This window comes from Macrobrachium nipponense, chromosome 1 (assembly GCF_015104395.2).
Source record: "Macrobrachium nipponense isolate FS-2020 chromosome 1, ASM1510439v2, whole genome shotgun sequence".
Lineage (NCBI taxonomy): Eukaryota > Metazoa > Arthropoda > Malacostraca > Decapoda > Palaemonidae > Macrobrachium > Macrobrachium nipponense.
This window is the reverse complement of record NC_087200.1, coordinates 148,460,035-148,475,070: the sequence shown is the minus strand read 5'-3', so window position 1 is coordinate 148,475,070 and position 15,036 is coordinate 148,460,035. Positions and strand designations below refer to the sequence as shown.

The 15,036-nt window shown below is 36.8% G+C and overlaps 2 protein-coding genes across 9 annotated transcripts in view; one reads left to right on the top strand and one right to left on the bottom strand.

Moving 5' to 3' along the window:
• Positions 1-15,036, top strand: part of LOC135219743 (uncharacterized) — a 371,373-nt gene that overhangs the window by 304,384 nt on the left and 51,953 nt on the right. The window lies entirely within an intron of this gene.
• On the bottom strand, positions 3,412-14,148 carry LOC135219745 (nucleoside hydrolase-like). Its single transcript, XM_064256779.1, has 3 exons — positions 13,529-14,148; positions 13,026-13,191; positions 3,412-3,539 (listed from the first exon to the last, which is right to left on the bottom strand). Exons 1-3 carry the CDS (start codon positions 13,766-13,768, stop codon positions 3,445-3,447), a joined length of 501 nt encoding a protein of 166 aa, XP_064112849.1. The 5' UTR covers positions 13,769-14,148; the 3' UTR covers positions 3,412-3,444.

Sequence of the window (15,036 nt, the reverse complement as noted above, 5' to 3'; positions counted from 1 at the left end):
TAGTATCAGCTCTCTCAGGTGGGGATTTTGTGTTGGAAGGTCTAATGGTAAATGACTCGTGGTAGTGATCCCACTCGCCCCTATTTCCATACCGACACTTCTTTTATAGAGTGAGCGAGTCAGTTTTACTGACATTTTCTTGATTTTATTTTTTCTCTGGTAATTTTAGGATAATTTTACCTAGAAATAATGAACTTAAGGATATTTCATAGGCCGACACGAGCTGAGCCCAGAAATAATGATTATTATGAATGTATATTTCTTTTTTAGGTATTAATAAACCAAAACTATGTTATTTATCATAATTTAATCATCCCTTTGCTCATATATCGTAGCCTAGGGCACTGCATCAGGCAAATGGGGCACTCCTTCCTATGCAACTCTCTCTCTCCTTCACTAACTTGGCTCATTACAGTGAATTTTCTTCTGTATGTTAGCGAGATGTTTTGCTTGTCTTTTCCTTTATGGCATGATGAAATTCAGGCCGAAATAAAGATAAACATACGTAAAACCAAGCGAATCCCAGAGGTGAAACTCGAACATGTACACTACATGAGGTTTGTGCTCGCACTGAAAGGTGGTAAGCTGGCTCCCTTTCCTTCTGCAATTCACGGAATCTCTACAGATGCCATTGCTCACAATTTCTTTGACAATAATGATCAAAATTTACGATAACAAAAGAAATATTGCATTTTCTTGTACGGATCAATGTTTTTGGCTTGTTGAGTTATGTTTACTAATTACCCTGTAACTACGAAAGTAAGAGGAATTTTGACGAAATATTTCGTATACGTATTCTCCATTGCCATACAAAGCTTCATGAATTTTTCATCATTGCATTTTTTTGCCCTATACCCCCATATATAGGGTACTGGCCAGCCCCCTTAAGGTATATATGAAGTAGGATGTTATTTAAGGTATACATTTGGTGTCTGAACTTTCAAGATAAGCAGTTCCATCCATTTTTAGAGGGGGTTCATAACTATTTGCAGTTTTAACTATTTGGGGGTTCTGGTACGCATCCCCCACAAATACAGGAAACACAGTAATACTGTATGTAGTCTTATATTACTATTGTATTGTGAAATACAAACAAAACAATCTTGTTTTGGTACTGAAAAATCAACTGACGGAGGTAAGTTTATTTCACCGTATTTAACTCAATTCAGGGCGATTTTCTTGCTTCTATTTAGCATAAATTAATCTCTATAAGCTCTATTTATATGGGACAAGGTTATGTTTCTTTATGTGAAATGTTTTAAAAGTCAAAATATGACTTTAATATGTCTTTTGTGAAACTAGATTTAGTTGTTTTTTTCATTAATAGAGGGCACTGCTGCGATCATGTTTTGGTTTGGAAAAATCAGCTGACGGAGGTAATTTTATTTCGCTGCATTTACTCAATTCAGAGATATTTTCTTGCTTCTATTTAGCATGAATTAATCTCTAGAAGCTCTAGAGGTTATGTTTTGTTAAATGAAGTTATTAAAGTTGAAATATGACTTAAATATATCTTGTTGGCACCGGGAGCATGTTTTTTTTTGTGTGTAAAAAAAAATTACCAGATTCCTTTTGCTAATTTTACCTATTTCATCATAATATGAGCTTTACATATTTATCTTTTAATGGTGTGAAAGCAACAGTAAAATCTGTTCTTCCATGCCCAGCATTTCTTTTTATTAAAATACTTTTTTCTCCACTATTATTTGTGGTCGATAACTTATAGTCATTAGCACTGTGAATGTTGTTTTCTCAAGCTTCAGCTACAAGCGCAGCTTAAATTCAGCATTACTATATTTCCATGCTGATATTTTCTCCAAGGGGAATACATGTGTAATGTAAAAATATATCAGTTCTAATCTACTTAACATCATTTGTAACACAACTATGTTAATTATTTACTATCATACGATGGCTGAAATGCAAGCGAAATGTTATCAGACTGGTTTGGTTGTTGTACTACAACAACTGTTTTCATTCAGTTGTTTATGGCTGTAGCATTTAAGCAATGATTATAATGTTACTAACAATAATTTTATTATTTTTGTTTGCTTTTTCAACTTATTTAACTAGAAGATATGATAAATAAAGAGATGGTGGAAACTTTAGTATTCTGAAAAAGGTGACTTTTTTTCTCTCTCATTCTAAGCCAAGATTTACCTGCAAGTTCATCGAATGTGACATTAGAAATTTGTAGAACTACCATTCAGGCTATAGTAAATGTTTAGGCAAATGAAATTCCACATTTTCATCAAAGAGTTATTACATATTAGGGCAAAATATCTGGCCATGACACTGTCTAAGGCATTATTAACCCGTCTAGGGCACTGTAAGGTGGAATGTGGCGCCCATAGACTTTTGGGTTTCGGTTAGCACTAGTTTTGGTTACTGCCAAGCCCCGGAACGGAACTCCTTTCAGTAACCAGTAAATGTGGGCTGCCTATATGTTCAAGATTTGGCACCATACAGTTTGAATGAATTTTGAATTTTGCTGGAAAAAATTCCAAGCGCCATTTACCACTACGTATTGGCAACTCTTCAGATCCCCGTATGAGAGTCAGAGTGAGCTAGGAGAGACTCAGTCTTGCTTGAGGTGGTTAAGGGGAATGTTGTCCCAATTTCCCATCCAAGGATTATCTCATAAATATTTTATAATACATATACTCCGAATTTCTTCCTGATTTTAGTTCTTATTGTTATGATATTGTCCAAGCTGTAATTATAATTTGCAAAATAAAATTTTTAAAAATATTAGAGAACACTTGTATCTGGGTTAAATTTGCATATTTTTACGACTGAATTAGGGAAAAGAGGCCCACACCACATGGGAAATATTCACTTTCAACTTCCCATGGACGGTACAAATTATATATATAAAAAAAATTGTACCATCAGCATATGCATATTGCCCTCATTCCATTGATGAGGTTTTTTTTTTTTTAATGGTCATCCTTAAATTTAACCACCTCATGGGTATATGCATTAACATATATTAGCTCTGCCTGTGAGGGTTAGTTTATATTTAGCCAGGACTGTGAGGGTTAACTAGCTTGTTAACAACACCTATCTACCAGTTGTCAAAAACACTCCTACACAGATTATAAAGCTTTGTATTCACACTAGGAAAAATGCTAGAAATCAGACCCTCACATATCCCTCCTCCATAAACATTAGTTAGTAGCTAATAACAATCTACCCTTAACCAAAACATTAAGTCTTTGTACATATCATATTTCCATACACATAGTTGATTGATATGAGGCAACGTCCACTAATTAATCAATCTCTTAACACAAGGCCCACGCCACTGGTACAAAATAATGAAGCATAAATTAAATAATGAAGACAAACAGCACTATACATGCAGTTCTTGACTGAGTAAAACAAAAATAGTTACACTATTGTATATAAAATCATAAAATAAGTTACTGGAAGATCAAGGTTTTAAACAATACTTACCTGTAGTTCAACTGCCGCATAACACGTTTTGGTGGACATGGCAAGGATATTAGTATCACAGTCCTTGCTTTCAGTTTCTCCTGGAAAAAAATTCCATGGTTTAAAATGGCAGTACTCCTATTAATATTAAATTCAACCTACATACTAGTAGATTAAAGCAGAGTTTGGTGTATGAATTTTATGCAATCTGTAAATCAATAAAGTATACAATACAAACCACATTTTCATCAAATATCAAATGCTACATCCCTTCAGACCCAGATTTATTTATTTTTGGCTTTTATTTCTCATTTATTCCTTTGGACATCAACTCTGAGTCTAAAAGTAAGCTCACTGACCTTGACACAAATTCACAATACTAAAATATGTTACATCAATTAAGTTCATACTACCAATTTCCTAGAGTAAATTGCATTCTCCTACATGTAGAAATTTGAAGTATTTACTTATGAATATCCTTCAAACAGAGGACCACTCAGGTGGCTAAACTATTCCTTTTTCCTTTGGCTATTGGAATAAATGTGAAGACTGTCAGAGATAGAATTAAATACTATATAGTATACTGTAAATACTTACTTCAGGTTTGTAGATCAAGGAAAGATCTAATTTGCTTTACAAAAAAATTGCTTTCTTCCATCATGAATACAAACTTTTATATTTATATAAAAGATTCCACAGGTGTAACGAGTAGCCTTACAGCACTGGCTGGCATGCTTCAAAAAGAACTGGGAATACATGAAGCTGTGAACCTCTCCTCTCTCTTACAATCTGTATTTGGTGGCTGAACTCGGATGGGACAATCCATTACCACCTTGAAATGCCAAATTCCTAGTCATGTGCAGGCAAGGAAGGTTGATTCTTTTAACCACCTATAAAACATGTCTTAACCAATAAGAAACACTTTTAGGGTTCTGTGATAGAGTTCGGTTCACTACATCAAACATCACTCTCACAAAAGCTCAAGATAATTTTCCCAAGTAATCCAGGAAAGTTGGCATTGATTATCATCATCACAGGATAAACAGTAAGGCACTATGCCCAACCCTTCCCTTAGATTCAGAAATGGCCCAGAGAACATCAACAAAGATATACTCATTATAAGCCAGGTCCAAAGGGAAGGAACAACATGATTTCCCTCATGACTGACATAAGTAAGGAAGAGCCAAATATTGGCTGTGGAACTAACAGATGGAGAAATAAAGCACACTGTCAATCTGTGTGTTGAGTTAAGGAAACTAAACACAGTCTAGACAAAAATACCCATGCAATCTTATGGCATGCAATCTTATGGTAGGTTTTCTAGGAACATCTGAGAAAGGGCAAGAGAGTGATTGGACACACTCAGACGACTGGGAAAAGTGGTAAGCTTATGACCATGTAACAAAAATGCAGTGGGGGTAAGCTTATTTCATAATAGCAAAAATGCAGCCAGGAAGATAGTCCTACATGATAAATCTCAGAAGAGAATCTAGTAAGATTCCAAAGGCTGAGAGATATTCTCTTTCAAGAACAAATTCAAGAAGGTAATATTATTAATCAATGTTTAGGAACACTGGAGAACCAAGTTTCCTGTAGCATACTTAATAGAAAACACAAACTTGCTTGATAGCACTTCTGTCAACCATGCTTGTAAAGAGCCACCCAAATTCTTTTAACGATCATCTGAGATTCATTGAATGATTGATTGATTAAAGATTATCTGGTGTCGCAACTCCTAATGGTTATTGACACCACTACAATGGATTATATATGGCACATACATACTCACACAAGACAAAATTAGGGAACTTAGAGTAAAAGCATTAAAAACTCACTTATATCTAAAAAAAAATGAAATTAATTAACGAAAATCCTCATAAAAAAATGAACATATCAATAGGCAATCGTAAAACCTATTAAACTTAACCCTTAAACGCCTATTGGACGCACTATATGTCGACTAAAATTGTCTGTCGGGTGCTAATCGGACGTACGGTAAGTCGACTACAAAAAGTTTTTTTTAAATATTCACGGAAAAAGAGTTATAGGCGTAGTTTGTGAAAAATTTGAAATCATGCGCCTTGAGGGATGCTGGGAGTTCATGAATCAGGCTGTTGTTTTGTTTACAAGTGTTACCCAGGCACGCATGTGCAAATTTCTTTCTTCTCGCACTAAAAAGCACCAGTGACGCATCTCAGAAATTTTTTCGTCACTTTGTAGTAATTTTTGCACCGTTTTGTATTAGCCGTTAAATAGTTTTATATATGAAAATGTGCGCAATTTCACGTAGAATACAGCAATAAAACAACCCATGGTTGTAGCTTTTATCAGTTTTGAATATTTTCATATAAATCACGATGTGCCAAAATTTCAACCTTTGGTCAACTTTGACTCGACCGAAATGGTAAAATAACGCAATTGTAAGCTAAACCTCTTACATTCTAGTAATATCCAATCATTTACCTTCACTTTGTAACAATTTGGAAGTCTCTAGCACAATATTTCGATTTATGGTGAATTTTTAAAAAACACTTTTTCCTTACGTCCGCGCGGTAACTGCCGAAAGTCTCAGAAATTCTTTCGTCAGTTTGTCGTAATGTATGCACCATTTTATATTAGCCGCTACATAAAGTTTTATATATGAAAATGTCCACAATTTCATGTAGAATACAACAAAAAATAACTCATGGTTGTAGCTTTTATCAGTTTTGAAATATTTTCATAAAAATGACGATGTGCCAAAATTTCAACCTTCGGTCAACTTTGACTCAACTGAAATGGTAGAAAAACTCAATTGTAAGCTAAATCTCTTACATTCTAGTAATATTCAATCATTTACCTTCATTTTGCAACAAAATGGAAGTCTTTAGCACAATATTTCGATTTATGGTGAATTTTTGAAAAACACTTTTTCCTTACGTCCACGCGCGGTAACTCGGCTGAAAATCTCAGAAATTCTTTCCTCAGTTTGTCGTAGTGTTTGCACCGTTTTATATGATCTGTTACATAAAGTTTTATATATGAAAATGTGCGCAATTTCATGTAAAATACAACAATAAAATAACTCATGGTTGTAGCTTTGATCAGTTTTGGAATATTTTCATATAAATCACGATAAATAGAAATTTGACATTCAGTCAACTTAAACTTGACTGAAATGGTCGAAAACTGCAATTGTAAGCTAAAACACTTACAGTTAGTAATATTTAATTAATTGCCTTCATTTTACAACAAACGGGAAGTCTCTAGCACAATATTTTTATTTATGGTGAATTTTTGAAAAAAAACTTTTTTTATGTCCGCACATTACGAATTCATGCATCATTTTGTGATAATATTTTCTCTGTGTTGCTTTGATTGTTTTACAATTTGTTATATACCAAAATCATCGCAATTTAGTGTACAATACAACGTAAAAAAGTAACTCATTAGCTTTAACCATTTTGCTCACAGCGCAATTTGTATACAATTACATATGAAATTTTTTTTCATGCTGTCATATATTCCAATATTTATATATGATTTTTTTTTTTATTTCTGATGGTTGCATACTAAACTTCAGGCAATGACAAAAAAGGAGCCAAAAATGAACTTTTAATCTTAAAAACTAAGTGTGCTGTGATTTTTTGAAAAAAACTTTTTTTCCACTTCGGCACAAATTCCTGAACGCCGCTGGCATACGAGAGACATTTTGGGAAATAGTGGCTCAGCGTGACGGTTAAAAGATTAAGACAAAAAATTAAATCTTATTTAAAATACCAACGGCATTAATAAAATTAAACAGGCCGCTTTTATTAAAATCTGCCCCTAAAATCTCAGCAAGGGAAAAGCCACCTTCAGTTCCCCTGCAACTCGGAGGAAAGTACCCTCTTATGGTTTTCTAGCTCCCATACAAATTTCCAAGAATCTAGGAATGATGATTTAATTACCAGATACATATCATTTCCATGGAGTGTACAGCTGTTTTGGCAAGTGATTCTGCTACTTCGTTTTGTGCCGCACCAACATGTGCAGGAGACCAGCAGAAAGATACTTTACTACCACTAATTTTAAGCAACTGGAGCCACTCTAAAATTTCAATTAAGATAGGATGGCATGAATTAAAATGACCAATAGCTTGCAAGACACTCGGTGAATCACAACATATAACAAAGATTTCTCTAGTATAACAGGCAATCTCTTTTAAGGGCAGTTAGGATTGCATAACACTGCTGTAAAAATGGATGACTGCTCTGGCAGCCTTCCACTCTTATTAAAATTGGGAAATACAACTCCGTAGCCAATGCCTGCTTCAGACTTGGAGCCATCTGTAAAAACTATGACTCAACCATCATGGTCCGTCTGCCAAATGTTCTAAAAGGTACGCAGCATCATAGCACTTCCTTCTCCCTTGCTACAAGTGAAGCACCTGCAGTGCTCCAGAGAAGGAAGCTTCCAAGGGGGCACAACAGAATACTTAACTGGCCAGACTTTGACCTTTGGAATAGAATAAATGGTTTTGGATAACGTAGATTATGCTTATAAAGGCTAATATATTTCATTAAAAACTGCTTGGCAAGTTAATGAGTCAGGAATCCTCTGAATTCTATGCCAGTATCGAACAAGTGATATCTGGCAACATGAATCCAATCCAAAGGCAGTTCCCCTGCATCTACCAAAAGACTTGGGATTGGAGATAATTTAAAGGTTCCACTCGTAATCCTTATTCCAGCATTATGTACCGTATCTAAAAATGACATTTTCATGATAAAATAGTTTTAATGATACTTACCCAGTCGCCGGCAGTTAAAATCTCGAAATTCGTTGGTCGCGCTTATTTTCTATTTGTTTTGGTTAGGTAACAATGCCCCGCCCTCTTTCGGGCCAAGAGAGAAACAACACGCCAAAGAGCTCAGTTTTTATGCTCATCAACATAAATCCACGTTAAGGGAAGGTGGGAAGCATGGATAATTCTACCTCAGATTCATAAAAATACAGAGACTGAGAATAGAAAAAACTTTGCCACCATTAATTAAATTGTTTGTTGATTCCTTACCTGATAAGAGAGTTGTCACTCATCTTATCCTGTAACAGCGTGGCGGTAAAGTCATGTAGCGCCTAGGCTGAACGGAGGGAAAGCATACAGTTCCTTGTCCAACCAGTCCAGAAGAAAAGCATCCACTGCCCACGCCTGTGGGTCTGGAACTGGTGAATAAAATAGAGATGATAATTCAGAGATGTGGCGAACAAGTCTATTGTCGGTTTTCCCCACAGTTTCCAAAGGTCTAGGCAGACCAGAGGATCCAACATCCATTCCATCGGCAGGACCTGTTTCCGACGACTTAGCTCATCCACTAAAATGTTTAGCTTCCCCTGGGCGAACCTGGTGACTAAACGTGTATTGTTTCGTTCTGCCCAAATGAGGAGATCTCTTGCCGCTTCATAAAGAGAGAAAGACCGCGTCCCTCTTTGCTTCTTGACATACGAGAGAGAAGTTGTGTTGTCCGTATACATTGCTATTGTCTTGTTTTCTACTTCTGATGCAAAGGACTAAAGGCCCAGGTGTATTGCCTTTAGCTCCTTCACATTGATATACAGATATCTTTGTTCTAGGGACCATACTCCCGAGATTTTGCTTTGCTCTAAAAGCACTCCCCATCCTAGGTCTGAACCGTCTAAATAGAAGTTCAGGTTGGGGTTCAGTTGAAAGAGAGACTTGCCTTCCAAGAGTCTCTTCTCTGAAATCCACCAAAGAAGGTCCTCTTTTATTTCCTGGGTTATAGGAAAAACATACGAGTCTGGAAGCTCCTTCCTGTTCCAGCTCGCTTTCAGATAGAATTGCAGGGGTCTGAGATGTAGCCTGCCGAGCAACACAAACTGCTCCATCAATGAAAGGAACCGCAGCAGACTCATCCAATTGTTGGACAAGCACTCTGTTAAGGCCAGAACTTCTTGTATCTTTCTCATGCAAGAATCTACTCTTTTCCGGGTCGGAAAAACCTGAAAACTCTGAGTCACTATGATCGTTCCCAAATATTGAATCTCCTGAGTGGGAATCAACTGAGATTTCTGGGGGTTTACGAGTGTTCATAACTCCTGTACTAAAAAGAGTGTCTTTTTGAGGTCCCCCGCACACTGACTCTCCGACTAGGCTTTTAAGAGCCAGTCGTCTAAATACAAGGATATTCGTATCCCCTGAAGGTGGAGCCATTTCGCAATGGGAGCCTTTACCCTAGTAAATACTTGAGGCGTTATAGTCAGTCCGAAGCAAAGGGCGCGAAATTGAAAAATCTTCCCTTTGAACACAAACCTTGACTTCCTTGACTTGGGGTGTATGGGAACATGGAAGTACGAGTCCTGAAGATCTATAGACGTCATCCAATCTCCCGGACGAATGTACAACAGGACTGTTTGGTTTGTTTCCATCTTGAACTTCATCTTTACGACAAAGACATTCCGGGCGCTGACATCCAGGATGGGCCTCCAGCCCCCCAATGACTTGGGGACTACAAAGAGACAATTGTAGAACCCGGGAGAGTAATGATCTTGAACAAGTTCTACTGCTCCCTTTCTTACAAGATCCCCTTGAATAAACCGTTAAGACGACTGGCGTGCTGACTAAGGGAGGCTTCTTGAGTAAGGGGATAACATAGCCTTCTTTCAGAACTTTGACAATTCAAGGTTCTGTCCCTTTTCTCTGCCAAACTAACCAAAACATTAGAAGTCTGGTTCCTACACTCGTGTTGAGAACGGCGTCCTCACTTGCTAGAAGAGCCCCTTGAAGAAGGTTCTTTATCTTCTGCCTAACACCACCCCTCTCCTCCAGCCCATGGACCTGCAAGTGATATCGAACTTCAAGAAGCTGTATACGAAACATCTTTTCAAGAGATGTTTCGACATCAACGATTACCACAAACCTCACCTTGCGTGAATTTTGGAAGGAGCTTTTTGATGTTGTGATATGCATCCGACTCATTGATCAAGCTTGGCAGGAGGTTTTGAGGCAAACCTTGAATCCTTCGTGGAGGAAACTCTGGCCTGATGCTGTATCCACCCGAGACTGAGGGATTCGACGTGGGCGAAGCTGGCGCTGCAGATTCAGGAACAGTTGACGATCCTGAAACTGTTTTGCAACCAGATCATGACGAGAGCATTGCACTCGGCAAGTCCATGGGGCTGGTCGTCGACGAGGATGACATCAATGACCTTCTCGAGGAGCACCAAGAAGAGCTTACGACGGATGACCTGAAGGAGTTGGAGGCCATCCAACATAACGTTGTTCAAGAAGAGTTCTCTAGCAGCAGCGAGGAGGAGGACCTTATGACAACGGCAGAAATTGAGGATGCTCTAGCTGCTTTTCATAAAGTGCAATCATTTGTAGAAAAGAGACCCCGAAAAGGCTTACACAGGTCGTAAGCTTGCGCAGTTCGATGACGTTTGCCTGAGTCGTTTCAGGAACATTGTGAAAAGTAGGCAGAAGCAATCTTCCTTGGATAATTATTTTTTAAAGAGGCCTTAAGTAGGAGTAAGCAAAAAGGAAGATCCAATTGATACTATGAAAAAACAGAAAGTTGAAAGTGGTGAAGAAATTGAAATCTTGTAAAAAAAAAAAAAAAAAAAAAAAGTATAAAAAAGTAAAAAAAAAAATGTAATAAAAAAATAATTAATTTTAAGTTTTTTGTAAAGTTAAGTGTTACAGTTTTGTTAATGTGTTTCGTAAAGTTTAGTTTATGTTTCCTGACATTTTTTAATGTGTTTCATAAAGTTAAGTGTACGTACTATAAGAAGTTTTCTGCCGTTTGTCCTCCTCCTCTGTCGCCACTTTCGGAGATAGCCTTACTCGAAAGGTAAGGATCCACATTTTACTACATATGTACGTACGTATTTCTTGTATACCATGTACACTAATACGTACACTTTATTTACAGGTACGTATATATTAGTACTAGTACGTATTAAGTTAGGTATTGAATGGTCCAAATTGTTGTATTATTTCATTGTTTATTGGTCAATTTAGCTTTATTATAAAATTTACTGGGGTGTTTTTGTAGGGCTTGGAACGGATTAGGCATTTTACACGTAAAATGCGGTTCAAGATACGAAAAGTTCATGTTACAAAGGCCGCCTCAGAACGGATTAATTTCGTATGTCGAGGTACCACTGCATTAAAAATAAGTTGGACATCATCAGCAGCTATCACATTATAATAAACTGCTGGGGCACATACAAGGGGGCACTAGTGTCTTAGCCTCCAAGTGACACTTGGTGGGATCCACACCAACACAGGCCTCTCCAATATCACTCTTTCGTTTGGTGATATTCTTCCAGTGACTTGGATCACTGACTCGCTTTTCAAGTAGTTCCTGGCTCCAAATATAGTCCTCACTCTCACTTCCAATACTCTCCACAGTAGCAGGATTATCAACCTCCTTGCTAGAACTCATTCTGGGAGAAATTGCAGGAAAACCAGCAAAAATTAAAATGAAAAACTTGCGTATACTCTGGTTTAAAGTTCATGAGAAAAGTGTGAGGCTGAGTGGGCGACCACAACACTCAAGGGGCACTCTGATTGGCCAAGCAGCGGGGAGTGATAGAATACTTCGCTCTCATTGGCCGCGGCACCCTTCCAGGTTAAATACTTTCGCGCCCAATCTAAAGTTAGTCTGCACCACTTGTTTGACCAAAACAAGCCACTTTAGACCTTAGTACACACTGCAGAATGTTCACTTTTGCCTTTTCCGACATCAGTACAAGACAATTGAACCTCAGGACAACAGGTTCCTGCCTATAACTCCAACCCGCCATTTTTGAGGGTTAGACCACTTTCGCACATGCCTCAAATGGCATCCTATGGAAAAGGTAATGAAACAAAAGCACCTTCCAGCATAACCACTCAGTAAATCATCTCTGAAGGGTCAATACTGATGGTGTGTGGGTTCCTTTCCAGAATACTATCAGATTTTGACAGGGCAGGAGATATAATTAGACTGATTGGCATGCTATAAAATTTTCCTCTTAAGAGACAACTAAAAATAAAGCTGCACCATATTACTGTATGTAAGGCTGTAAATGTGCATGACTGATGACATAGACATGCAAGAACATGAGAAGGAATGAATTTAAAAATATGGTTAGGTAATACCATTGCCTGATTTGTTTGTCATGTTCTTGAAAATTGGAACAATGGAAATAAAAATATACTTCTTACAAGAATTAGATCAAAATTAACATTAAAATAATGATTGACTGTAAACCCATGAACTGACTAAATTAAACAATAGCAGTATTATTATCAGTTATTTTTTTCATTTTTTTTAGTGCAAGTTGTTTCTTCTAGCATTTAGAATATATTTATAATAACATGGATTATTATTCACAGAAAATAAACGTATACAGACACATATTAATAAACATGATTACTGAAATCAAAGTGGCAAGGCAAAGTTTAAAATTGTCTTTACATTCGTGATCTGACTGAGACAGGTACAATGTGCCAAGATACCATAGCAGACCCAAGCAAACACATAACCCCTCTTAAAGGGTGGCCACAACAATACCCATCAAAGATGACAAATTTAGAAGAAATAGCTTTGCCAAATTTCACTTACCATTCATATTTTCAGGTTCTGTTACATTGTCAAGCATCCAAGCCATAGCCAACTGGTCGCATGTAATCCACTTTGTAAACTTTCTTCTAGAATTAACTCTAGCTTCAATGACATTCATTAGCTCTGCTTCTGGGGTGTTTACACTTCCCATTTCTAGTCGCACTGCCTGTGTATTAATAAAAGTTTAAAAAGCTAATACAATACTTTGTGTAAGTTTCTTTCCACCAATTATGAATATGGTTAAAGGCATTTTTGTGTAATTGCTCATTCATAAACCCTGATGTTGGCTTTCAAATGTTTTGAATTACGTATAGGTATCGAAACAATAGAAACAAGTTTTAAAATACAGTATCAAAGAGTGGCATTAATTTTCAGAGCACATATTCTAAGCACTATAATACTTTACTATAAAATTACTGAATATGTATTGAAATAGTAAGCAATAACTACTCCACTTGTAGAAAATCAGTTAATTACTTTTTGATAAAAAAAAAAATACGCACATAAGGTAAACCAGTTTGGTAGAGGCATATCTCCCATGGCGTGAGATAGATCGGCTTTGAGACTTCTTCAAGGACAACTTTTGCTGCTTCTGGATCACAAGTAAAATTAAATTCACCCGACATAGTGATATTTCCTTCACCTGGAATCATATCAGAAGTCATTATAGCTTGGTATGTGGTATAGATAGCATGAAGTGAGGGATCTATGGTTAGAATTGGAGAAAATGCTTGTATTTTCATAGTTAACAAACCTGCAGTCTCAACTTATGGATAATCCTTCTAGCACCCACTGGAAAACCAGTAAAAATACAACAAAGAAGGAATTGTTGGTAAGAGGTAGGCTGATAGGCCTACATGGCAACTGTCAGCCTGTCATGTATATATCAGACTGAATGGCTTGTAAAAGAATTTATCAAAGTTTGATGCATTTCAATTTTACTATCTATGATGCTTGGATGAAACAAGGCTCATAACATGTATACATTAACAAATGCCATGCAGTGCATGTAGCGATGCAACTCAAAAAAAAACTTGCTTTTTTTAAAAACTTTTTTTAATGCTGGCCAAAATCTCTTCCTTGTTATGTTAAATGAGCACAAGAGAGTTATTTATTACTAATTTTTTTATAATTACTATTCCCTGGCAAAAAAAAAAAAGTCATTAGGTTAAAAAAAAATTAAGGACAATAAAATGTTACTTTTCAAAATTCTACATTTAATATCTCAGCATGAAGAAGGCAAATTTACTCAAAGTGTATAATGAATTAATCAGAATCAGTGGTGTCGCGGAGAGAAATCTCAAAACCAGTCTCGTTTTTGCTTGTTGTGTCCTCAGATTCCGACCCCTCATGATCCATAAGTCTGCCTGTCTGTAGCTGTTATGTATGCAAGACGTTATGTAACGAGCGCGGGAAATCTTAGCTCCGCAGGCGCGTTCAGTTCAGAGCTATTGCACTGTGTTGCATAATGCGTAAATGTTATAAGTATAACCAATTATTATTGTGTTAATATCGAGTCCGACACAGAGGCTTCGATCTTATAAATTCTACCTCATGTATGCAGGATATGATTCCTTATTGTGTATAGAGCTTCGATGCTCATATGTTTGTTATGATTCTATTATATACGCTTATCGTATTTTGTATATTTAACTACCCTGCCTTCTTCAATGTAGTTTAAGCCAATAAACTCAAGCAAGAAGATATTGCTTTATTATCGCCCTTCATCCCGGAACCTCGGCGACGAGAAATGGAATATTACCTCCAATATTAAAACACCATCTTTCCCTCTACCTACAGGTAAGAGTGAAGAATTGTCGTATGGGTCATATAACTAAAGCAGACCCAAAATAATGACGACAAAACAGTAGCATGGTCAGTACAGTAGAGTACATGTCTAAAACATGTTCTCAATTCCATCACATCCCCTCTGTTGACAGACTGAATCAGAGAAACTGACCTAAGAAACGTTAGTTTGTAGCCTGTTCAATACATGTATTCAATACATGTA

Excerpts from the sequence above, each read along its gene's own strand:
- LOC135219745 (XM_064256779.1), bottom strand. The coding sequence starts at position 13,768 with ATGAAAATACAAGCATTTTCTCCAATTCTAACCATAGATCCCTCACTT. Across the intron at positions 13,192-13,528 it reads ACCAAACTGGTTTACCTTAT|GCAGTGCGACTAGAAATGGG; the intron begins GTGCGTATTTTT and ends ATTAATACACAG. Across the intron at positions 3,540-13,025 it reads AGAACCTGAAAATATGAATG|GAGAAACTGAAAGCAAGGAC; the intron begins GTAAGTGAAATT and ends ATTTTTTTCCAG.